General features: G+C 36.8%; 3 protein-coding genes across 4 annotated transcripts in view; 1 reads left to right on the forward strand and 2 right to left on the reverse strand.

Annotated features, from left to right (window-relative positions):
• Window positions 1–27,031, reverse strand: part of dlk2 (delta-like 2 homolog) — a 528,840-nt gene that overhangs the window by 254,656 nt on the left and 247,153 nt on the right. The gene's annotated exons all lie outside the window — the stretch shown is intronic.
• Window positions 252–14,521, reverse strand: timm23b (translocase of inner mitochondrial membrane 23 homolog b (yeast)). Its single transcript, XM_079635095.1, has 8 exons — window positions 14,409–14,521; window positions 13,841–14,009; window positions 13,715–13,773; window positions 13,098–13,191; window positions 12,754–12,838; window positions 7,268–7,326; window positions 7,022–7,132; window positions 252–789 (listed from the first exon to the last, which is right to left on the reverse strand). The coding sequence occupies exons 2-8, from the start codon at window positions 13,959–13,961 to the stop codon at window positions 677–679; spliced, it is 642 nt and encodes a 213-aa protein (XP_079491221.1). The 5' UTR covers window positions 13,962–14,009; window positions 14,409–14,521; the 3' UTR covers window positions 252–676.
• Window positions 15,273–22,711, forward strand: LOC307010434 (uncharacterized protein). 2 transcript variants are annotated; one of them, XM_079635096.1, is made up of 2 exons: window positions 15,273–15,429; window positions 19,468–22,711. In XM_079635096.1, the coding sequence occupies exon 2, from the start codon at window positions 19,552–19,554 to the stop codon at window positions 20,959–20,961; it is 1,410 nt and encodes a 469-aa protein (XP_079491222.1). In that variant the 5' UTR covers window positions 15,273–15,429; window positions 19,468–19,551; the 3' UTR covers window positions 20,962–22,711. The 2 variants fall into 2 exon arrangements, with proteins under 2 accessions (XP_079491222.1, XP_079491223.1); XM_079635097.1 differs by lacking the exon at window positions 15,273–15,429 and adding an exon at window positions 16,186–16,345.

A 27,031-nucleotide genomic window follows, 5' to 3' on the forward strand; every position in this document is an offset into this window, starting at 1 on the left:
ACATGAGACTGTCATCTGAGGCCAAACAAACCTCATTTCAACATCTCTACAGTTCAGAGAAACACTCATCTGCGTCTCACACACACACACACGTAAAGTCTTTTAACGACATTTACTCAGTTATACATTCAGGTGTCCGTTAACAGTGCTAATGGAATGATATGGCAATGTGCCCAAATATCACTTCCTGTAATGACATGCATTCATAATTACCAAATGTTACAGATTTTTAGTAAACACTCATTATCCAGTTCTGGTGCAATGTTTAATTTTGTTCTTAACATTGTCATGTTTTGAAAAATGAATAACAGTTGGTCCAATGTTAGACTGCTGAATGCATTTCAAAAACACACATTGAAAACAAGCGACTTATTTCACTATTTGTATTTTTTAGCCATTATATATACATCGGTATATACTCATAGTTAAGTTTAGCTTTTGCTTCATTAAACAGTATCTAAATAATTTAACTAGTTGCAAACATTCCTCAAATCATAAATGATGAAATTTTAGGAGATTGTCATGAATTTGAAGCCTCCAAGTGTGGGTCTTGACCAACTCATCTAAGCTGGAAAGTTGATGGACATTGCATTTGCAAAGAAGCAGTCAATGATGCTTGGTATTTTGAAAAATTGATGATTTTTGGACTGATTTGTAGAGTATCTTTACAGAAGCCTCAGTAGCGTGTAGGAGAGCTTCCCTTCAGCCGGTCCCAGTTACTGTAGAGAGCATAGAGTCCAGAGAGCGTCAGCCCAACCAGCCCCCCCCGCGCTGCCCCCCGCAAGCCTCCTGCAACACACACACACACACACAACTGAAAGACCAGACTCAACGCAACACACACACAACTGAAAGACCAGACTCAGCGCAACACACACACAACTGAAAGACCAGAATCAGTACACACACACACACACACACACACACACCACTGAAAGACAAGACTCAGCGCAACAAACACACACAACTGAAAGACCAGAATCAGAGCAACAACAACACACACACACACAACTGAAACAAAATAATCAGCAGTACTTCATCTAAATGCATCTCGAGATGAACTTGAACTCTAGTTCTCTGTAAGTTCACTAAATTGCATAATAACGCTGGATGTTTTTTCAAGCCGCGTCCTATCAAAGTCTTCTCACATACTAGGGTCAGTCTATGAAAATGGTGACTTTTTGAACAGTCAACTTTTTAAAAATGTAATTCTTTTTTTTATACCAAAACCTATAGTCAGATAATAGTCAACCTCTTAACATTTTAAATCAACTTAAATGACAGCTTAATGTATTTTTATATTTTTACTACATTCAAAAATGCTTGTGCTGCTTTTTTGTCACTGGTGTTACCTATATTTTAGATGACAATTCAGGCTTCCCAGAATGTAATTTGCATACATAATCATATAAAGAAAAAGTTAATGTAATATTAAGAAATTGTCTAAATTAGTAATAATTTACTTTAAACAGGCATGTGCAAAGTTCTATTGTGTGACATTTTTCTATTTCTACCATTGTTTTGTTGTTGTTGTAACATTAGAAATAATTGAGGTTGAGTGATGAAAATTGAATGATCATATCCTTAAAATGCTTAACAGTTAGGTAGATACAAAAACCATATTCTATGAAACTGGGTAACTTGCATGTATTCAGCATCCACACATGACAGTCCGATCCTGCTCATTTTTAACATAAGAGCGGCACAGCCATTTGTAAATTGAACGTGTCTGGCTTCCAGTGTCACTCGCTTCGTTATTTTCAGCTACAAAACGGCTTGTTATGCTGCTTACCGTATTATTTAATGTATTGTAATTATAAAAACACTGGTTTGTAGCGCAAATAGTTTAGCATATTCACAGAAAACGCCATATACGATGGTTGTTTTAATTTACAAGGCCCGAAACTAAATTACAGGTGAAACCTGAAAAATTTGAATATCGTGCAAAAGTTAATTTATTTATATTATAAATAAATCTTGTTATCTTGGTTCACGTTTCACACAGCTCATAATTGAACAGTGAACCCTGGGTATTCATAAGCTACCGTTTCACACTGTACGTTCTTAAACCATGGGTTAATGTTCTTTACATAAAGGCTTTTCACAATATATAATATGAAGAGGATGTGCAATGCTAGAGCCTTTATGTAATCATACTATACCCGGTGTTCGTCCAATCAACGATACTGACAACACAAATATGCAAATAAGGACAATGACCCAGGGTTAGTTCAAGTGTGAAAAGATCAACCATAGTGTAGACACAACATGATTTCCCATCATGCTTTTCTGCAGAGCTCTAATAAGGGAAGTTTGGGTGTTGAGTTGATGCAGCACATTTCCCAGTCGGCTGAAAAAAAGTTCATTTATTTCAGAAATTCAACTTAAAAGGTGAAACTAATACATTATATAGACTCATTACATGCAAAGTGAGATATTTCAAGCCTTTATTTGTTATAATTTTGATGATTATGGCTTACAGCTTATGAAAACCCCAAAATAAAAATTGGATTGTTTTCATAAGCTGTAAGCCATAATCATCAAAATTATAACAAATAAAGGCTTGAAATATCTCACTTTGCATGTAATGGGTCTATATAATGTATTAGTTTCACCTTTTAAGTTGAATTACTGAAATAAATTAACTTTTGCACAATATTCAAATTTTTCGAGTTTCACCTGTGTGTGTGTGTGTGTGTGTGTGTGTGTGTGTGTGTGTGACGACTCATTTATTTCATTCTAGGCATTCATATAGTAAATCTAAATTATAATAAAAAATGTTTAGGCTCAAAACGAAAGCTTTTTAATCCCACAGTCCCTGTCGAGCAGCACACAGTACGGCCAGATATTTCATCACTGGAGGACATGGAGAAGAGCGATAAAGCTGTGAGGAGTGTGAGGACTCACACCCAGCATGAGTCCAGGCTTGATAACTGCTGAGTGAACACGAGCCCGCCCATAACAACACAACCGACACACGTCCGCATGCTTGTCTTCTGTTCATATTAAACAGAACAGTAAAAACTGTACCGGTAACTGTAAATGATTTTACTGCAGCATTACGATCAATCAACACTTCCTCTGCACTTAAAAAGTAAATATGTTTGAATATATCCTGTGTGACTCATGACTGTGGAACGAGAGATAACAAAAGGCTTGGGACACACTGAACACACACTGCACTCATGGCCAAGCTCTTGTCCGACACTAAACCCTGCCTTTCAGCCGAGTGGGAAATGTGCTGCATCAACTCAACACCCAAACTTCCCTTATTAGAGCTCTGCAGCAAAGCATGATGGGAAATCATGTTGTGTCTTTCTAGCCGAGCATTTTCCCCTATTGTCTTTACAACAAATCTTCTCTTTTAAACTCAGAATATTCCCAGTCACTCACGGCTTTAGGAAAACACCTGAAGGGTAATTCGGCAAGGGACTTCCTTGTAGAAACAATGACATTTTGTGTTTATAACCACGAATGGCCTTCAGTGACCTAAATAAGAGTGTATGCATGTATAAATGTCATTTATTCCGGTAATTTATACATGTCATTTATCAAAGCTGAATTTTCAGCATCATTACTCCAGTCACATGATTATGATTATTATTATTATTATATTATGTTGAAAACAGTTGTCCTGCTTATTATGTTTTTCATGTATTTGATGAATAGAAAGTTCAAATGAACAGCATTTTTTTTTAAATGGAAATCTTACATTATAAATGTATTTACTGTCACTTTTGATGAATTTTATATCCTTGATGAATAAAATTATTCCTTTAAAAACAAATTTTAGAAATAGTGTATTTGAATCTATATGAATATTTTGCAACACATTTTACAATTATTGTGTTTATAGTTCAGCTCTACAAATCATGTCTTGTGTTTTATTTGTTTATTTTTATTTTTAATTTATTTTTATTTATATATAAGCAATATTCATATATTCTGCATTGTTTATAAGTAACTCTCAATGCTTTATGGTATTGTAGTTCTGCCATCAAAGATGCTAAAGAACGTGAACTTGCCTTTTTTTCTGAATTATTCATTTTGTTGTGCTTCAAATCAGATTACAATGTGTTTGATCCATATGGGAGTTGGTCGGTTTGGTTCACAGTGCGCTTGTTCTCGTGGGACTTTAACATGAAAACAGTGGAACATGAAACTACACTGTCAAGTAAAATCCTTAATGTTTTAAGTGTCCAAATACTTTTGAGGACGGTGCATTTGAAAATATATGAATCAAAACTTCAAACTGTAATGTGAGTTTACATCAGCTAATCTGTTATATACAATGTGATTGTTGTGATTATATGGTGATGTCTGTTACTGTTATTACAGTTTTTCTCGATTGCTTAAACACATTTCTTGAAACTATGCCTCGTATTCTCAAAACAGTAAACACAAATCCATAACGTCTCACCCAATTCCCCAAACATCCTATTTCAGGTCAAAATGAAGCTCTACACTCAAAACCATTCACTCTTGCTGAAAAAACAAACTTTGTCCTGAGACTGGACACACAAGCCATCAAAATCACACACACTACAACTTAGTCTTACACACTGGTGTAATAAATTCAAAACAACATTTCCAAAACTGGTAAGTTATGTTGCTTGTGGTTCCCCCCCTCACAAACCTTTTCACATGATGAACACAAAAGACACAACCAATGGATACATTGGCATATTTTTATTTATTCATGTACTCTTGTAAAAGTACTTTTTTCTTTTTTTTACTCTATTTTTTTATTTTATATATTTACTTACGTAAGATATGTGTGTGACCATCATATGACAGTAAAAGAACACACACAAACCTTATTCAAATATGGAATTGTATTGGAATGGTAAAGAGTGTTGGTCGGGACAGGAGGACCTCCACTCAAGGATACAATATGATGAACAAGTCTAAGAGTTCCACGTATGGTTGAAAAACCATCATTGGCCTAGAAAGATAACTTTCTGGGAGTCAAGTCTATAAAGGCGGAAGGATGCTCTCTCTTCACTGTCACTCTGTGTGACTGTACGACTGCTGGCCTTTTCTTGCTAGAAAATAAACCTCATCAAAGACAATGGGAAATGTTTGCCTCTTATTCAGTGACAGAATTTTGTTTGCCAGCACACCTCCCTGAAGCTTCTGATGATGGAGGCGACGGTGAAGTGTCTCAAATTTGTGTTTATAGTTTAGTGAAATGGGTGTGCTTTTTGATAAATGGCATTATGGTTTTGAAATTTTAGTTCAAAAGCCTGGTTATAGTGTTGAAGCAATCGAGAAAAACTGTAATGAGTTTTATAAAAGGTAATGACAGTTTTCTGTAACAGATCTTAGCGTACAATGACTTTGTTGTCATCAGAAAAAAATGACAACCCTTTTCTCCTCAGATAACTCTTCCACAGAAAAGGAAGTTACACAACATTGCGGTGCCTTCCTCTTCAGTCCGCTGACAAAAGGCTTTCTTTTCTGCTTCTTTAAAGGAACACTTCACTTTTATTTGGAAATCGGCTCATTTTCCAACTCATAAAATTAAACAGTTTTACAGTTTTCGAATTCATTCAGCCGATCTCCGGGTCTGGTGGTAACACTTTTAGCATAGCTTAGCATAGATCATTGAATCTTTTTACCGTTAGCATGTCTCTCAAAAAAATGACCAAAGAGTTTCAACATTTTTCCTATTTAAAACTTGACTCTTCTGTAGTTACATCGTGTGTTCGTCCAATCAACGATACTGACAACACAAATATGCAAATAAGGACAATGACCCAGGGTTAGTTCAAGTGTGAAAAGTTCAACCATAGTGTAGACACAACATAATTTCCCATCATGCTTTGCTGCAGAGCTCTAGTAAGGGAAGTTTGGGTGTTGAGTTGATGCAGCACATTTCCCACTCGGCTGAAAGGCAGGGTTTAGTGTCGGACAAGAGCTTGGCCATGAGTGCAGTGTGTGTTCAGTGTGTCCCAAGCCTTTTGTTATCTCTCGTTTCACAGTCATGAGTCACACAGGATATATTCAAACATATTTACTTTTTAAGTGCAGAGGAAGTGTTGATCAATCATAATGCTGCTGTCTAATAACTTTTAGGGGTTTAGGAATGTGCAGTGTTAAACATCTGCGTGTGATTACCCAGGATTGACTGTTAACCCGGACTAAATTATGAGCAGTGTGACACGTGAAGCAAAATAACCCAGGGTTAAGAATGAGCCAGGGTTAACTACATTGCCTGGCCAAAATAAAAAAAGTCGCTGTTTGGATTTAAATGTGCAATTGTTTAAGAATCAATGGATGGATCATTATTGCAGTGATTAATATGTTTCTTGCATGTTATATATATTTGGCAACAGTTCTTCTAACCCTAATTGATGGAGTGTGTGTCTTTTCATTTCTTAAACATCCATGTATGAAGACCCATCATGACCATATTCCAGGATGACAATGTCAAGATCAGGTTTAAACTGTGAAAGAACGGTTGTGAGGAGCATGAAGAATCATTTTCTCCTCTGAGTCCAGAGCTTGACTTCACTGAGAGTGTGTGTGATGTGCTGGAGGAGACTTTACAGAGCGCTGGACTCTTGCATTGACAATAAAAGATCCTGACCAAACCAAACATTGATGCACCTCTTGATATAACATCACAACCTTTATTTCCATCAAGAGGTGCATCAATGTTTGGTCAGGATCTTTTATTGTCAATGCAAGAGTCCAGCACTCTGTAAAGTCTCCTCCAGCACATCACATATTTGAATCCGAACAGCAACTTTTTTTTTTTAGGCCGGGCAGTGTATTTCAAGTATGAAAACCTATAAAGGCTCTAACATTGGACATCCTAATATGCTATATTGCCGGCACATATACTATCAAGTTTATCCTGAATGGACTCTTCTCCACTCCAATAGACATGTTTTGTCTAGATCACAAGTGTGAAACTTTAACCCGGGGTTAAAGTCAGAGTTTAGAGAGACGATAACCCAGGACTGAGCGCAGTGAGAAAAGCCCTGACGTGATAAACATATTATTCATGATCTACCTGGAGATTTATAGAGGACACCGGTCATGGTCCCCGCAACAATGGTGTTGAGGTCGTCCTCTGCCCCTCTGGCTTTCTCTATGATCACCCCAAACGCACTGTACAGCAGAGCTAAACACATACATTTATACATATATATCCATGCATGCAACACAGCATTAACATATGACTTCTGAGTGAAAATAGAAGTTATTTCTGTTTGAAATGAGTCAACTACAAAGGTTCTGAGGGTGAAGGGTCACTCACCGACGGACCCCAAAGTGTTCGCCCATGTGGCACCTTGGCGGGTCACCATATTCAGGATTCTGAAGCGGAGAGAAGGATAGAGATTATAGGAACACAACCACTTTTATTGGAAATCGGCTCATTTTCCAATTCCCCTAGAGTTAAACAGTTGAGTTTCACCGTTTTTGAATCCATTCAGCCGATCTCCGGGTCTGGCGGTAGCACTTTTAGCATAGCTTAGCATAGATCATTGAATCTGATTAGCCGTTAGCATCTCTCTCCAAAAAATGACCAAAGAGTTTAGATATTTTCCCTATTTAAAACTTGACTCTTCTGTAGTTACATCGTGTACTAAGACCGACAGAAAATGAAAAGTTGTGATTTTCTCGGCCAATATGACTAGGAACTATACTCTCATTCCTGCGTAATAATCCAGGAACTGCTGCCGTACCAGCAGCGCAATGATATTACACACTTAGTGCCGGTCAGGTTGGAAGTTACTGAGCTAGGGACTATTTTCAGGCGCTGCGTAATATCATTGCGCTGCTGGACGGCAGCAGTTCCTTGATTATTACGCAGGAATGAGAGTATAGTTCCTAGTCGATCGTGAGATCGGCTGAATGGATTCGAAAACGGTAAAACTAAACCTTTTAACTCTAGGGGAGTTGGAAAATGAGCCTATTTCCAAAAAAAGTGGAGTGTCCCTTTAAGAGTTTAAAATAAAAAGTCTCAACTGACCCAAATCACTAATGACTTTGTTTCTAAAACATCAGGCCATATACAGAGGTTCAAATGTTTTATGCCAACAGCACAACACAATTAAAATAAGTAGGTCTTGGGAAACGGCTTCAGAGTCTCCAAAATATCATATTAACAAAATGGCTGTTCTTTCTATAGATTTTCCCTCTACAAATAAACACGTGCATAATTTTGCTCCATTATGAATCAGTAACTGGTGATTCAGGTTGAATTGTTCACTAACACCTTCCTTGACCCGTGCGAGTCTTTAAGAGAGTACATGATGTCCGGGTGATCGTCCTGTGGATCTGCTGACAGTGCTGAAGTCTTGCACGTAACGGCAGACTTTGAGCCGCTGTTCTTGAACACCCTGCACACACAGAGCTACATGTGAACAGCGTTTAAAGACCACATGATGCTCTGGGCCGCACAGCTGTGTACACACATTGATTTAAAACAGCTGTCTAGCCTCCGTTATTGATAACGTATAAAAAAAAGAGAGTCAATGTCTGGCAGCGCATCACTATATGATTGTATTCAGTACTTTGAAAGAAAAATATTTTTAAATTGAAATGATTTATCCAGGCCTGATAACAGCGGCAAAAACACAAATATACACTACCAGTCAAAAGTTTTTGATCAGTAAGATTTATGTTTTTTTTTTTTTTAAAGTCTCGTCTGCTCACTAAGACTGCATTTATTTGATTAAAGAAAACAGTTATTTTAAATTGTCATAATATTTAATAATATTACTATTTTAACACATTTTAAAATGTATTTTATTCCTGTGATCAAAGCTGACTTTTAAGCACCATTACTCCAGTCTTCAGTGTCACATGATCCTTCAGAAACCATTCTAATATGCAGATTTGATGCTAAAAAAAACCATTAATTATTATCATCAATGTTGAAAACAGGATTCTTTAATGAATAGAAAGTTCCAAAGCATTTATTTGAAATATAATCTTTTGTAACATTATGAATGTCTCTACTGTAACTTTTGATCAATTTAATGAATCCTTGATAAATAAAAGTATTGATTTATTTTATTTCTTTCCCAAAAAAAATATAATAATTCTTACTGACCCCAAACTTTTGAACGGTAGTGTTTGATGTTACAAAAGCTTCTACTTCAGATAAATGCTGTTCTTTTGAACTTTCTATTCATCAAATAATCCTGAAATAAAAATGACTGTTTTCAACATTGCTAATAATCAGAAATGTTTCTTGATCATCAAATCATCATATTATACTGATTTCTGAAGGATCATGTGACACTGAAGACTGGAGTAATGATGCTGAAAACTTAAGATTGATCACAGTAATAAATACAATTTTAAAACATATTAAAAGAGGAAAGAGTTTTAATTGGTAGACTGATTGTGATATAATTGAAACTGTCACTGTTTTTTTATGTTTATTATGCTTATATTGATTTATTTACCCTTGTTATATGTATGTGTGTATGTATTAGAATAATTTCTGTAGGATCATGTGACACTGAAGACTGGAGTAATGATGCTGAAAATTCAGCTTTGATCACAGGAATAAATTACACTTTATATATATTCACATAGAAAACATCTGTATTCAAATTTAAATTATAATAATATTTCACAATATTACTGTTTTTTTTTATATCAAATAAATGCAGCCTTGGTGAGCAGAAGAGACTTCTTTTAAAAACATAACCTTTTGACAGGTAGTGTATACACAGAAGGGAACAACGGTTGTAATATCAGGATTAAATGTGCGTGTCAATCAGCCGTCTTCATTTCTTCAGTTAGGATTTGCTATAGAAGAAAAACTGTTTATTAATCAGAAGATTTCTAGGGTGTATTGTTATAGGTTTGGTTTTCTTTTCCGTTATTTGACATCACAACCAGCGTGTCTGAATCTCCCCAACTGCCCGCGCCACATGTGTAACTCAGAGGAGAAGTGCACGTGACTCTGGTTATAGTGCATCACCACAGCCCGGAGGACATGGACACTGCGGACCTCAGTGTGGTTTATCCGCCTCCTCATGAACATGTGCCGTCTCTGACATCACGGATCCCACTATTGTGTGTTACCTGACCTCACCTTTACCAGGAAACCTTTTTTCAAGAACTTAAACAACCATACATGGCCTGGCACAAAAGATAATCAGACAACAGACACGCATCGTAGCATAAGATAAAGAAAATAGAAATAAACAAAGAAGTCAAATAAAAATACATTCAAGTAAATAATAATTCAAGGAATAAATAAAAGACTAGGGGTTTAAGATCCTCTATCAAAGTCAGATTAAGGCATTCTTTTTCTTCATTCATTTTAACGATAAGAAGTGACAGTTCCTCATGAATAACGTCAACGTTTGGAAGTGTTTTCAGGAAATATATTCTCGTGTAAAAAGAATTTCCCATGAATAATAAATGTATTAACTGCCAAGTCATGCGCTTCATCTTTCATAAACACCAAATATTTCATTTTCCGTTGTTAATACGGGTTAATCTTCCAATTTAGGAAATAATGAGTAATCCAAATCCTCCCAAAAGGCACAAGCAAATTTACAATCATAAAACAGAGCAACTGTTAACATCAAGATTAACTCGACATCTTAAATATTCTCTATGGATATACGCCATTAAGTGCACTTCCTTTGCTTTTGGTGCAACTGGAAATTTAAGATATTTTGTTCTTAAAATTTAATTTCAACACTGGAAAAATATTGAAAGATTGAATTTGTATTTGAAGAAAAAAGACAAAATTCCATAACAAAGGCTTTCCGAATTGTAGTATTGGGTAAATGTAGGTCAGTGAGAGAAACTCATTCACCAAAAGCTCAGGAACATTACTCTGAGATAATAATAGCTTGCTTTGATAATGTTATCATACTGTTTTATGTCGAATAAATACAATTTTGAACAGAAAGTCTCAAAAGACATAATAACTCCGGTATTATCTAATATATGCATCACAGACCATATTCCTTTCTCCCGCCAATTTTCGTCAAATAAAGATTTATTCCTAAATACCACATATCTACAATTCCAGAAAGGGATGTTGTTGTGATGACGACTGAAATTATGCTTATTATTTTCCAGTAAAGTAAAACCTGTTGATGACACACTGATAACTTAACAGGAAGTTTTTTAAGGTCATAATAATCACATCTAAGGAAAAGATTGACGTCTCCTAATTTCATAAAGATTTTACTGGGGATATGAAACCAAAAAGGTATTTTCATTTTTCAAAAAGGATCTTCAAGCCAATTCGTTTGAACCTTTACCAGGAAATACCCTTCTGCAATTTGGGTTCCTCTAAACAGCGAAGTGAACACTGAAGAGAACACTGTAGTGAACACTGAAGTGAACACTGAAGTGAACACTGAAGTGAACACTGTAGTGAACACTGAAGAGAACACTGAAGTGAACACTGTAGTGAACACTGAAGAGAACACTGAAGTGAACACTTTAGTGAACACTGAAGAGAACACTGTAGTGAACACTGCCCTCTGCTGGCTATTGTGTTGATAGATTTAACTCAAGTAATGCAAACTATTAATGCAGCAGATGTCCTTAAAACGCTATGGAAGCCATTTTCCACCACAAAAAAACAAACAAATCTTTAGTAAATCATAATTTGACATAACAATTTTTATGAGAAACTAAATCAAAATATATAAAAAAGTGAAATTATGACACACTTGCCCAGTTTCACCGACACGGCTTAAGTCTAGTCCCAGACTTTCTAAGGCACGTTTATAAAAGCTCCTTAAATGCCCTAATTAATCTAAGACCTAATCCTGGCTTAATCTAAGCCCTGTCTGTGAAACTGGGGGTAAGTCATAATTATGAGATAAAACATCATAATTATGACTTACCCCCAGTCTATCGTCTATCGTCAAATAGATACTTCAAAACTGATATAGAAATTAATCGTATTTACTTTGTATATCATAATTTCGACCTTTTATCTTATAATTAATAATTATAAACTAATAATTTACTTTTAATCATTAGACAAAAGGTCAAAATGGATGGTAAATCATAGTTTTGAGAAAAAGTCAATATGACAAAAAAGTAAAAAAATTATTTATAACAAAAAGTCGAAGAATTTGAATCTCATAATATTGACCTTTTATTTAAAAAAGAATTTAACTAATAATTTATTTAAAATTATGGACAATGTCGAGACGAAACTGATAGTTAATCGTAATTATGAGATAAAAAAGTTTCAATTATGACACACTAAGTCATGAATGAGTGAGATAATGTCATAATCATGAGATAGGAAAAAGTTATGACAGAAATTAGACTTTGAATTATGACTTTGTATCTCATAATTCTAAACTAATTCATTATTAACTAATAAATGAATAATGTCAAAATTATGAAATGCTATAATAGCTATCAAAAGGTCGAAATTGATATAGGAAGTCATGATTATGAGATAAAAAGTCAAAATTATGACAAAAAGTTGAAGATTTTTTACATCATAATTTTGTCCTTTGATCTCATAATTAAATGATTAACTAATAATTGACTTAATCAAAATTATGAAATACTAAACTATAATCATGAGACAAAAGGTTGAAATTGAGAGTAAATCAATTATGGAGATAAAAAGCTGACTTTGACTTTTTACATCATAATTATGATTTACTTAAGCATGTTTTTTTCCTTATGTGCCATTCCATAAGATGCCGTCTGTGAAAGCATATCGTGTTTTACAGTAAACGTAACTGACTGACATGTCCATGTGTGCGGCGCTGCTGCAGTACTCACTGTACATTGCGAGGTTTGGACCAAGCCAGGTTTCTGGTGTCAGACAAGCCCATTCTGAGACCATTCACAGCCCCGAATACTGCACCTGTACGCCAATACAAACATCATAATGCACGTAAATAAAAATAATTGTAAAAATATGAATAGAAAATAATAACCATTACTTATCATAAGCAAATACCAAGACATTCTGGCATATTTTTCCGTTTATTCTGGTAATTTAATTTGTATTGAATTTTTTTTTATTATATCAAACAACAAAAACAGAAGAAGTTTGAACTCAGAAGTGTATATATATATATGATTGATGAGACTGTATTATCGTGCAGAAGAGATGAAGAGACCTGTGATACAGCATCCTCCTATAGTAAAAAAGGCCAGCTCGAAGCGTCCTCTTGTTTTATTTGCTCCAGTGGGTAAAATGAACTCATCGGTATCCTGTGGGAACATGATAATGACAGACATTCATTACATCTCATATATGTGACCCTCCTGGACCACAAAACCAGTCGAGTCACACGGGTATATTTGTGGCAATAGCCAATAATACATTGTATGGGTCAAAATTATAAATTTTTCTTTTAGGCCAATAATCATTAGGATATTAAGTAAAGATCATGTTCCATGAAGATATTTTGTACATTTCCAACCTTAAATATATAAAACGTTATTTTTGTGAGTGAATGCAGCAGAATCGTGAACATAAATGCACAACTTCAAAGGAGATTTTCTCAATGTTTACATTTTTTTGCACCATCAGATTTCAAATTTTCAAATAGTATCTCGGCCAAATATTTACATATCCTAACAAACCATACATCAATGAAAAGATTATTTATTCAGCTTTTTCGTGATGTACATCTCAAAATTTTTTTAAAATTACCCATGTGACTGGTTTGGTGGCCCAGGGTCACATATTACATGTAAACACAAAGGCAGCTTATGGCCAGATCTCACTCACCTGTAAGAGATACTTGGGGTCCACGTTAAGGTATGGAGAGATTGGACTCATGCCTGTCACTATTCAGAGAAACAACCTTTAGTAAGATGCTGAATATGGATATTATAATAGTTATGCCAGACTTACATGGTACTCCAGCGAGCTCTGTCTGTGAATACTGCGGGCCAGCAGATCCAAACAGACCGAAGCCTCCTGGACTTCTGGAGGAGCCCGTGCTAGATGATCCCGATGATGGATCCGCATCCATCTTCAGGTTAAGAGGTTCGTACACCTCAACCAAACATATCCAGATATGCTTAACTTATAGGAATAGCTTTGCGCAACTACTGTTAGCCAATGTAATCTGGTCCTTGATGAGCTTAAACTTAGAGGCAATACGGTCAGAGAAGGACTCAGTCTAGACTTACATCCATTTGGACAAGTTGTATTTGCAATCGGTCATTTTTACCCCCAGAACACAATCAAATAGTTGAATTATTCAGTATTCAGTAACTCGTGCCACAACTGCATGGCGAATGTTTAACCTGACGCTCCCCTTGTTTGCCGTAAAGTAAACTGTGGACGGACATTTAACTACCATAACAAACCGTTCTCATCCTTCAAACACATACGTTAAACATTTTTACTATGTTATAATATGAAAAAGCACAGTTGGTGTGGTGATGGGGACAAACTGTGGACATGAAATGAATACTTGCAAAGCTTATCGAAGCACACCCACGACGGTTTTTGCGACAGCAAACGATTTCTGGCCAGATCAATACACACGGAAACTGAAACTAAAGCTATTTGGAACAGCTGATGAATTGTATATTAATAACTAAAATGATAAAGCTTCATATAAAACAATGCTCTCTTTCTCTATCTGTGTGTACATATTGGGGGAATTTGAACATGTTATTGGATCATTAAATTGAAGCCTATTATTTGTAATGGTAGTAAAGGACATGTGCCTTTTCATTTATTTTGCTTGGTAAATATTCCTAGCATTTAAATAGTCATAAAGAGGAAACTAAATATAATTTTACATCTTTAAGAAGTGATGTAATGATGATACAATTGTCATTGGACAAAAAGGAAAGAAAAAGTAAGGCTTATACATGATTCAGTATTGAGGAAGAAGAGTATGTTCCCTCCACCCCCAATAATACAAACAAACAACGTATTATTTGTATTACTGTAAAAGTAAACAACCGATTAGAGCATGTAATGTTGTTATTAATATCTTTTTATTTTCTCTGGCATTTATTTATTATTATTATTATTGGTATACATGTAACCAGGTATAATTTGCAAAAAAGTTCATGCTATATTTGGAGATTATCTTGATTTCATCTAAAATTATATGAACATATATTATCATGAACATGTTATTTCAAAAAAGAAATGCACATTATTTAGTTTTTTTTCTGTTACTAGGGAAATATTATATTAATCCGTAATAAAAATAAATAAACAAAAAATTCAGTCATTTCCAGGCAGACCCTTTTAATTATTTTGAGTATATCGCAATCTCAGAAATCATATTGTATTTATGCTGTTTATCATGTTCACACTGGAATGCGGAAGTCGATCCACGTGCTTTATACATCAGCGGTGACGCGCGCGGCTGAGGGAGAGAAAAAATGACACCCGTGACGACATCGGGATGATCTGACAGAGGTGCGGCAGAACCGAACCGATTTCCATCGACCAAACTGCACATTAAATGCTTGGTAATGACTTTAAAATACATTTTTTAACTGACTTAGCTGATTGCAAAATGTTTGAACAGCGGATGCTTCTGGTTAATCAATCACAATGAAGTGCAGTCATGGGGACAGGAAGACGCGCTGTGATAATATTACAGTATTGAGGAATTTAAATACAACAGATCATACAGTCACACCGGCCATATGTCCCTATTCTCGGAGTCTTTATAATACCTTTGGCTCTTTCTGAAGCGTATTGTGTTGTTATTTCTCTAATTGAAGCGTCCGTTTCTTACGAATAACCGATCAAAATGTATTTTAAGCACCGAATGGGCTCACGGATTATGTTTTCTCTCACGTATAGATCGAAAGGGTCAGTGATTATAATATTTATTCTTGAGCAACCGTAAGTGCGAGTTATTTCAGCACAAGCTGGCAGTAGTACAGAAAGTACAGCTTGTACACATCGTATTCAGTTTCAGTGTGTGTGTGTGTGGGCCTCGGTGTGAGATATACGCTTAGAGATCGTCTGTCTGTAATGCTGAATATTATGTGCGATTTTATGGCGGGCCGATTGAATCCTGGCATTATAATATACATATGTACAGTCAGGCTTTGCCGAACGCCTCTTCCGTGCCATTACAAGGTCAGAGTGAACCATGGCACAGATATTGTCTATATTTGAGCATAGAGACTGTAAAACGTTCTTGACGTGTCCAATTTGAACACGACCCGGGCGATATTAAATGCTCTTAAAAGAAAAAATATAGTTGGACACTCGGTTGCAGCCCCATTTAATCCCTTCCCACAATGCACCGTGTCGACGCACAGTTGTGTTTCCTGTTTACCGATGTAACGCTTTTGTTTGTCTGCTTTTCTTTTTTGTCGCTGGTTTAAAGACAGCGTTTTGCATGTCTTTTGCCACGACTGATCAGAGAAGGTGAGTTTATAAACAAATAAGCCTCACGTAAACACGCGTGAACGCGAGATCGGCGGCTTCCCGCTGATGAGGAAATACCCCTGGCGCGCGCGAACCTCCGCTTTCATTTTACAGATCATCGACATGTTAACGCGTTCCGACGGGCTTGACAGATTCCGCACGAATTGCAGAACGATTCTCCAGGATATCAGAGCGATTCTTCTGAACGCTCTCTAAATGTCAGAATGATTCTAAAGAACGTTCTGTCAAAATCATGGTTCTAAACGTTCTTTAAATGTCCGAATGATTTCATGGAATGTCAGAATGACGTTATTTTAAATGTCAGAGTGATTCTTTAGAGTGTTCTGTAAATTGCAGAATGATTCTTCAGAACATGCTGTAAATGTCAGTGTAGAACTTTCTCCAAATGTACGACTGATGCTTCAGAACGTTATCGTTCTGGATCTCTCAAATCAAATGACAGTCGAGGGATTGGATAGTCTGCTTGGCTGTTGTTAATGGTGCAGACCTTAAAAACCATCTAAGAGGAAGTACAATATCTTGCATAGATCATGAGTCTCCATGCAGCCTATACTTATTTTTTCTAGCAGTCGACTTGCTTGGTTCTTCAGTGGCTTAGAGTGATAAACTGCTGCTGATATACACAGTGTAATATTATATCATGATCATAAAAAACATCTACACTAGTCAACATTTGAAGTGGATCAAAACCTTTCTGCAAAGTTATTCATGTATTCTGAACAATGCCTGTTCTTGTCTTAGGGCAACTTTGATGAACTTTTTTGATCCACTTCAAATGTTGACTACTGTATTTGACTCAGTCAACCTTCTACAGACACACTGAAGCTCGAGTTGCTATTGGCTACTCATTTTTTATTTTACTTGCCAGACTTTGTATATGAACAATGCAAATAAAAAAACTACATAAATATAAAACAAATTTTTTTTTTTTAAAGACAAGTAAACAGTCTGTAATAAAATAAAAACAAATGATCAGACTATAAGCAATAGCACAAATAAAGAAAGACACAAATAAAATAAACAGTGCTTTTCAGGTAAATCTAACAGTAGTTGTACAGATTAGGTACTAAAACAACACTGAATAGTCTTATAAATTATAAATACTGCATAATACTTATAAATACTGTATAAATGAAATATAGATGAATCCTTATTAAAGTAAAAAAAAATATTAAGTCGAAAGCAGTGAGTCTTGTTTGATTAATGTTAAAAACAGAATATTAGGCTGCTGTCACTTTAAGACCTAATGCACGGATCCAATATACTGATCCTGTTACACATGCGTTTTCTTTCTCGACTGTTGACATTCGTACCGTTGCCTACGCTTTCTCTTGGCATGCGCTTCGGATGTGTGAGTTATTTTTCACATCTTCTTCTGCTTCAATGTAGTGTTGTCAAAAAGTTTTGTAATTTGAAATTTAAAAAGTGTGAAGCTTTGAGCGCGGTTGAGCGGAATGGTAGCCAATCACAGACATATCCGATGAGCGCGCAAAGGCCAATCATAGGTGTTGACGATTCCACTCAACAGCGCTCAAATCTTCACATTTTAAAAATGTCAGTACCGAAGTCGGTACTTTTGGACAACTCTAGCCTCTACAATGCGAGTAAATCACTCGCATATGCAACCAAATGTTACTTTTGACAACACTACTTCAATGTTTAAATTGCCATGGCTTAAAAACACATGCAAATTATAAACTTTAATGACGATGTAGCACTGGCCCGATCGCGATCATAACGTGGACTGTGTAAGCCTCTCTCTTTCTCTCATGCGTGTGTGTGAGCGAAAGCGAAGGCGTTTCAGCAAAGTGACGGTGCGTAAAGCTCAGCAGGCGATGATATTGTATCTGCGCTAAACTCTTTTCCTCTAACTCAATCACAGTCGACTGAGATCGTACAATTTACTAGCCGTTGGCTAAAGTCATTTTTTAGTGAAATTTGGTCGCATATGCAAGTGATTTACACGCGTCTCATTCATGAAACATTCGTAAATATACGAGTAAATATATGAGTGATCTGCGCGTAAAGAGACCTTCCCGAAAACTCTTCTCCTGATTCACAAATATTTAGTAAACGTCAGATGTGATAGTGAAATGTGTGTGTGTGTTAATGAATTTCAATCAGTCGTCAATGGGACGCGCGTGCACGCTCATTCTCAATTACCATAAATCCCGCCCGTTAAATCCGACTGACAACTATATATGGGCATCATATTATGACACCAAACGAAGGATTTCAACATGTCTTCTTAAAAGCGAATGAAAAAGAAAAATGTATCATTATCAGATCATATTTTATTATCAGAAGTTCATTCAAAACGCCACATTTTATTTTCAAGCGTACATAGTGGCGTATCAGGTCCTAAAAAAAGGAAGCTTGGGAGCATATTACAGACGCAGTTACTGGAGTTTCATCTGTTAATCGAACAGTCCCAGTAGTGAAAAGAAAATGGTTCGACATGAAGCTCGACTGCAAACAACGAATTAGTTCACTTCGAAAAAATATAGCCCAGCCCTATTGAAAGCAATTAATTATTTGATTAAAGTGTTCCGTTTGCAGATGCTATCACTGGCTCTCATTATAAAAGTAAAAAGAAAAACCGAATGTAATTACTATATATCATATTTTTTCAAAATGCTGTGTAAATATTTACCCGATTAAGGTGAATTAAAATGCAGCCTTATTAATGAGCAAGCGTTCGAATGTTAAACGCACTATTTATGCGTGGCTGGGAGCAGGTGGAGATTTCTTTAGTACCAACTAACATTTGGAAAATACGAACATTTTAATGAATCCGAAAAATTTATCCCAGAACCACTTTACACACGATTTACACAAAAATTAGTTCTGCTCGTGTTTCATGAATGAGACCCATTGTCAATATCAACTCAAAATTAACTACTACAGAAATAGTTACATTGTACAATAAATATATTGACAAAGCTGTTAGAATTTACACAAGAGCCAGGGAATAATAATCTGTCAGGCTGACAAATTATCAGCCAATAATCTCAAAATAGCCAAATATTGGTTGATGCATGTTATTATTGCTTGTACTGTTTAATCGAACTCGAACGCTTTTTGTTCTTGTTTCCTGCTAGGGTTTGCTGAGGTGTAAATTAAGGCTGGAATAGGCACCGCTCCCCAGTGAGAAAGCGACAGAAGGGCCGTGAAAATCAGCCCTAATGGAAGAGATCGAAACAGAGCTGACCTGCTCCGAGCAGGACGCTTTAGGAGCAGACTTCATCACGGTCGAGCTCGACACCCAACCCATCGAATATGTGGTCAAGTGGGCCGAGGTGGGCTCAAAATTCACCATAGCCTGTGTCAAAAAGGATTTGGACGAGGCCGGTTGCTTCACCTCCGATCAGATAGTGAAAGTGGAACCGGATGAGACGTTCTTCGTCCCTTACGATTCGGTGTACCCAGAATGTGAGGAAGTAGATCCAAATCTGATCCCGACGCACGAGGAGGAGGTGGGAAGTGAGTCAGACTCGGACGACAACACCGAAGCGGAGAACAGCCAGCTGTGCGAAGCCGAGGACGTTTCCGATGTTTCCTGGGAGAAGGAGGTGTCTCACACTAGGACCTATAAGTGTCACTTCTGTGGCAAGATCTACAGCCATTCCTCCAGTCTTGCTCGCCATCTGCACGTTCACTCGGATAGATCGGCCCTCACTTCCTCGAAGGGTTTCAGCAAGTTAGGCGACAGCAAAAAGTCTCTCCAGTGCAATCTGTGCGGGGTACGGTGCAACGGCAAGCGGCTTTTGGCGATTCACAAGAAATGCCACAAAACCAAGAGACTGCACACGTGCAACACCTGTGGCAAAACGTTCAATCACAGCTCCAGTCTGTCGCGGCATCGGTTAATCCACAAAAAAGGCTTGGATAAAACCGTTAGGCCGTTGTACCCAGCGCCAACCCCGGCGCCCATCATGTCCCAGCACAGTTTCCAATCCAGCCACGGCACGAACAAACGAATGGCGGTCTCATCGGGCGAGCGAGAGAAGCAATACCAGTGCGCTCAGTGCGACCGGGTCTTCAGCCACTCCGCCGGCCTCTCCAAACACCAGGTGGCTCACGTGCGACAGCTTCTCAACTCGTACACGCACGGCAAAGACTCGCTCGACAAGTCCTCGGACCTCAAGATCCGCCTGAAGCTGTGCTCCCGCGACAAGCCCAACTACTACACCCTGTGCAAGAAGAACAAGCACAGCAAAGGAGGCAAGAAGAGGCTGTGTTTGCCGAACGAAGAGCGGCCGTACCCCTGCCGCATGTGCGACAAGCGCTTCAGCCACACCACCAGCCTGTCCCGACACGAGCACACGCACGCCAGCGACAAGTGCTACACCTGCAACGTGTGCAAGAAGACCTTCATCCGCCTGTCCAACCTCAAGCAGCACCAGCAAACGCACGCGTCGGGGAAGCTCTACGAATGCCCGCAGTGTGGGAAAACTTTCGTTCACTCCTCCAGCTTCTCGCGCCATAAGAAGGTCCACGCGGGAATGAAGCTGTCGCCGACACTGGAAGACATTAAGTGCGAAGAGGAACTGGTCATCGATGAGGTGGCGCCGCTGGAATACGAGTCGGACTGAGAAGGATTGAGATTGTTTAATTCGATGTTCTGGAACTGTTGAGGCTCCACAGATTGGGGGGGGGGGTGTTGTTGTGTTTTTGCTGTTTTTATTTTTTTGTTAGTTTACCCCTCGTTCTTATTTCACGGCATCCCTGGCTGTGCGGCTTCTTTCTAATAGTCTTGTAATTATTATAGCCCTTTTCGGCCACATTATTGGGGATATAGTAGCAATCTTTGTTAATGAAAAAAAAAAAGTTTTGTTTTGGTTGACATTCCCTTTTGTTTTGTTCGTTCAGTTTACTGGGAAAGGTAATTCTTTGCAAGCCAAATTGTGTAGTTAATTTATGTCCCCTTTTTTAGGTGTCCACAAGAAAAGCAGATGGCATTGGCAATGCAGGTGTTATTTATTTTTCGTGCTTGCACTAAACCTGTGAACCCAAAACTAAGTACTTATTGAGGTGTGGGTTGGAGTAGAAGGGGCAAAGGCAAGGAAAGTTTTGTATGCAAGAAGTAAATTTTAATATGCAATTTACTTGAACGTTGTTCCATTAAGTGTGCGGTTTGAATCAATTATGTCCCCTGTAATTATATTTATGAGACCTAATTTCTTAGACCAACCAATTTCCTCACTTGAAGTCTGGACACACATAAACAGGTTTTGCTGTTTGGTTTTATGGGATATTATAAGTGTGTACAGTTTAATTCAGAACTGCTGGACGAGAGCAAACGGGAGTGTTTCGGGGTGATTGGATTGTTCTGGATTTGACTAGTTTCCTCAACATGTTGTCTTTGGTACTTCTTTCCTATTCGATGTTCATTTGTCAAAATATGAAATCCATTGTGTCCACGGAGGGTGCATTTTATGCTTATTGGACATGGACATGTACAGATGCACTTGAAATGTTGTTCATATAGATTTGTGTGCACTTGATGAATACGAGAAAAGAATATACTCGCAAAGTGTGTGCTTTTTACTTCTGCTGTATATGTGTAAAAAGTTGCAGTTGCAAAAAAAAAAACAAAGATGTTCTATCTGATTTATTTTTCTGTATCTTCATGAGTTATGGAATAGCCAAGGGATTTCATATTTTAACAAGCATTGCACTATTGTATTTATAGACAGAAGCACTACATATTTAGGAAATTGGACTTTGGATCTCCCGGTCAAGACGTTAAATGAGCGAGGCACGGAAATATCTTCCATGCATTTTTAAAAAATTGATCAAGCGCCCTCAGCTACTCTACGTAAGACCAAAGCTCTTGGATGCACAGCAGAAGACATGCGGCTCAGAAGTCTCCTGTTCGATGATCATACGCGTCTGGACTTTCGCTCACCATTTACTGTCTGAATTGAAATCGATTGTCAACCCATTTATGGTGTTGAAAAATGAGACTTTGGGACGAGTTGAAATGCGCGTATGAAGCACAGATGACACTGTTGCGCCCGGAATGATTTTATCAAAATAGAAAACGCTCTTGGTACTCTCTGTAGTTGTTGGTAGTTTTAATATATTTCCTTTATTCTTGCCATTGTTTTCAATTCTTTCCAATAATATAAGGGTTATCCGCTCTCCTGTCCACACTCCTCACGGTTTGATTTATGTTTGTCATTTTCTTTGTTTTCGATTGCTGTAGCTATTTCATCTCTCAATGCAGCAGACCTACATCTTATATAAAAGATGTATGTTTTTGTATTGTGTTTGCCATTAGATTATAGTTTAAGAGATCTGTCTTGCATTTTTGTAATAAATAATTGGTTCATGAACCAGCAGTCTATCTGTATCAGTCTGTTGAAGTTTAGCAGTAATGAAGTCGAGACTAGTCCAGTTTGATTGATCAGTTTACTAGTTTGACTTGGTGCATACTACACTTCTCATTGTCTCAATAGCAGTGACTACTAAGACTAGTCTTACTACAAGTTAGTCATCATTTTTGTTCATAACTTTTTTAAGTCAGTTACATAAAAACTTTTTTTTAAACTACTGGTCTAATTTGATCCCGAAAAGTAAGACTAATTACTACTAGTTCTTAACACACAGGCTATGTTTATGCCACTGGATGTGCTGGTTACAACAAGTTTTTATTGGTGAAAATGTTGTTCTGTCCTGTAGTTCTGTCATCGGCCAAAAGATGTCAGCATAAGACAAGACTAATGTGGAAAGGTAACACATCGACAAAAAACACATCAAATACTGTATGACATTGTGTTTCTACAAAACAACATAAAACAACACACAAAAAAGGAACTTTAATTACTAAACCTATTTTTTTCCAATGTTTACTCATACTGTCAACAGCCTCAATACCTATTATAAAATCATTGATAGCTACAGAAATGGGTCACATTTTAGACAATCTAAATGCCTATTAAAAATAGGAAGATACATTTCTAATTTTTAATGAGACACTCTAAGTAACTTTGCAACTACATGTCAACCAACTCATTAATTTGCAACTACGTGTCAACTAACCCTCATTAAACTGTTAGGTGTTCGGGTTAGTAGAATAAGTTGACATGTATTTGCAAAGTTACTAGTTAGTAGAGTGTCTGTTGAGCATCACAATAAAATGTTTTCAAATTAATAAGCAGACAGTCTACTAATATTATAGTATACTTGTTATAGTAATTACAATAACTGCGTAATAACTAGATACTAACCCTCTAATTAGAGTTAGTCGAGTAGACCAATGAAATAAAGAAATGTATCTTCTTATTTCTAAAGCTTTTTCCTGGAAGTCCAGGGAAAAAAAACACAATCAACAAACCATTGTATCGGGTCTTTATTGAAGCGTGGCGAGATCATTGTAATGCACCCTGAAGAAAACGGCAGCGCTTTATTGTACAGTCCTGTTCTCCGTGTACATGTATACTTATAATAGTAACCCTGAACCACCTAAACCTAACCTTAACCCATGTAGTTCAATTCAATTCAAGTTTATTTGTATAGCGCTTTTCACAATACATATTGTTTCAAAGCAGCTTTACAGAAAATGCATTTCAAAAATGTACAAACAAAAATACAGTTAATCATAAATTTAGGACATAACATATATCGCCGGCGTTGGGTCGTCTCTTCACAGGCGTCGAGTCGTCTCTTCACAGGCGTTGGGGCATCTGAAGTCTCCATGAGAGGCTGGATACATAACTGTAGTTGCCTTATATTAACCAGTACTTTCTTAGGCAAGTACAAAATAAAATAAAGCACAACTAAAAAACATGCGAACAAAACCCCCACCAATGTTAACCGTAACTAAATTACAATTTACCAATTAATTAATATCGGACTATAATGCTTAAAGTGTGTCTGTGTTCACATAGTACAGCACAGTCATAAACTGCTAATTCGGCAATACTGATGTCATTATTCATAATCAATGGTGTTTAATTTTTTTTTACTTGTGTCTTATTAATGTAAAATGCATTGTTTACATGAGGAAGTACTGTAGAAGCATAATATAATTAAAAACTGTGCCATACCACCAATAGATTTGTGAGTGGCAGGTTTTCCCGACCAGAGATGAATATATATGTGTGTGTGTATATATATATGTATGCGGAGAACTGGTCCCCCGGCTCTGACTGAGCCTGGTTTCTCCCAAGGTTTTTTTCTCCATTCCTGATGGAGTTTGGGTTCCTGTCGCTCTGGCTTGCTTAGTTGGGGACTCTTAATATTCAACATATCATTGATCTGACTGTACACTCTAAAAAATGCTGGGTTGTTTCAACCCAATTTTGGGTCAAATATGGACAAACCCAAACGTTGGGTTAAAAATGTAATTTTAAAATTTTACCCAACAGCTGGGTTTGTCCATATTTGACCCAAAATTGGGTTGAAACAACCCAGCATTTTTTTGAGTGTAGACTGACACTATTGGATGAGAACTGAAATGAGCTGGACGATTACATCACGGTTTTCTGCAGAACTGCTTTATACTGTAGATGAAATGAATTTAATAATTGATGATCTTTACAACTGAACTGAGTCAACACTGATCTGACTTCAGCTGAACAATGACACTGTTTTCTTTTAGAGCTGCTGTGCAGACGAAATGAACATCATTGAATCATTTCCCTGTCCTCACTGAAAAGCTGCTTTGAAACAATCTGTATTGCCATATAAATAAAGGTGATTTGATTTGATATATATATATATATTTTTTAAAATAATAAATACTGCAAAAGTCCATTAAAAAGCAATATAATATTTGAAAACCCTCTTATCTAAGCTGATATTTAACTTGATACTTCTGTTGTAATGAACGATGTCAGTTTAATGTTGTACATATTTATTTTTAGTCTTTTTAGCTTTTTAATTAATATTATGTTAATATAGCCTAAATTGTACGACTTATTTATTATACATAGTCCCCCGGCTTCACAGACAAGGCAAGATGAGCAAGTCCCAGACTAAAATGCACGTTTGAGCTGTTTTAACTAAAGCAAGTTGCACTGACGAATAACACAAGTCAGTGCCATTGTCTCAAGATGCACACAATTATTTTATTTGTATAAAGGCACGTTTATAAAAGCCACTTGGTAACACTTTATATTCATTAGTTAACATTAGTTACTGTAGCAATTCAGAAAAACTGTAATAACTAAATACATTTGTTACTGTAATTGTTAATCTTTATATACATTAGTTGATAAAAATCCAGCTGTTCATTGTTTGTTCATGATAGTTCACAGTGCATTAACTAATGTTAACAAATACAACTTTTGATTTGAATAATTTATGATTTAATTTAGAAACTAACATAAACTAAAACTAAATATAGCTGCAAGCAGCAACACGGGGCCAAGCCCAGAAAGGGCTGTAGCGCAATGCAGAGCCAGAAGAGATAAAAGAGCAGAAATAGAATATACATGAAGAACAGATATCTTCAGAAGTACAGATAGGATGAAATGAAAAATGAACAGAAGTTCTGATGAGAACAAACACAGAATGAAGAGGAAAAAACACTTATTTCCAATCCAAGAGTAAGAAAGAAATGGGCTGCAGCGCAATGCAGAGCCAGAAGGGCAAAAAGAGCAGAAATAGAATGTACATGAAGAACAGATATCTTCAGAAGTACAGATAGGATGAAATCAAAATGAACAGACGTTCTGATGAGAACGAACACAGAATGAAGAAAAAAAACACTTATTTCCAATCCTACAAAAGATTAGTATTGCTCTTATCTGGATAATAAAGGAATTATTCATACACATTTTGAAAGTTGTCCCACACGGACTTGAACCCACTATCTATGGGTCAGGTGCCTGTCCCTCATCTTGTTGTGCTTCTTGGCAATCATGCATTTACACAGCTGGCAAAATTCAACAGTTCAAGTGAGTATCAACTAAAAATTAAGAATTTGTATAAAGATGTACTGCATGTTATATTGAAGTTGTCAGAAAGACACAATATCTTGAATAGAAGCAACTTTTGCACCACTTCTGGCCACAGTATCTCTTGCATGTGTCACACGGGATTCGAACCCACGACCAGAATGGTTCGGGATTCGAGACACGTGGTTTATCAAATTGCGCCACTCAGAGGACGTAACTTTCAAAGCTGCAGAGGATAGGCTTCAGTGTAAGAATAAGCACACAAAATCATGTTAACGAGATTAGCATGCTAAGCTAGCTTAATGCTAATGAAGCTAATGGTTATCCTGATAGCTGAAGAGCCACATTAGAAAGAATGGCATCTGGTTAGCATGCTAACCAATTATTATGCTAAGCTAACTAGCATAAGGCAACAAACACAGGCTAGGTCAACTTCGAAGATGAATATCTCGGGAACGGTAGCAAATATAAAAAATCTATTCAGTCATTTCTGTGCGTCTCAGTCCAAAGAACATCTGATCAAATTTTGGACAAAATTTAGCAAGATTTGAAGGAGAAGTAGTGAAAAAACTGTTTTTCATTTGTTCCAAAATGGCGGATAGTCACATTATTGGAAAATGACAAATGAGATATCGTCGGAATTGGCATAAGCCGAGGAACATAATGACATAAATCAATACAAATTTGAACAATGTTTTCAAAAGTTATAAGCGTTTTTGAAAAATACCTTATATCTCTGGAACACTAGGTGGCGCTG

The sequence above is a fragment of the Phoxinus phoxinus genome (genome assembly GCF_949152265.1).
Source record: "Phoxinus phoxinus genome assembly, chromosome: 14".
Classification (NCBI taxonomy): domain Eukaryota; kingdom Metazoa; phylum Chordata; class Actinopteri; order Cypriniformes; family Leuciscidae; genus Phoxinus; species Phoxinus phoxinus.

Coding starts and splice junctions, on each gene's coding strand:
- timm23b (XM_079635095.1), bottom strand. CDS start 13,961: ATGGATGCGGATCCATCATCGGGATCATCTAGCACGGGCTCCTCCAGA. Junction 13,774..13,840: donor AGAGCTCGCTGGAGTACCAT/GTAAGTCTGGCA, acceptor TTCTCTGAATAG/TGACAGGCATGAGTCCAATC. Junction 7,327..12,753: donor TCCAAACCTCGCAATGTACA/GTGAGTACTGCA, acceptor TCTCCGCTTCAG/AATCCTGAATATGGTGACCC.
- LOC307010434 (XM_079635096.1), top strand. CDS start 19,552: ATGGAAGAGATCGAAACAGAGCTGACCTGCTCCGAGCAGGACGCTTTA.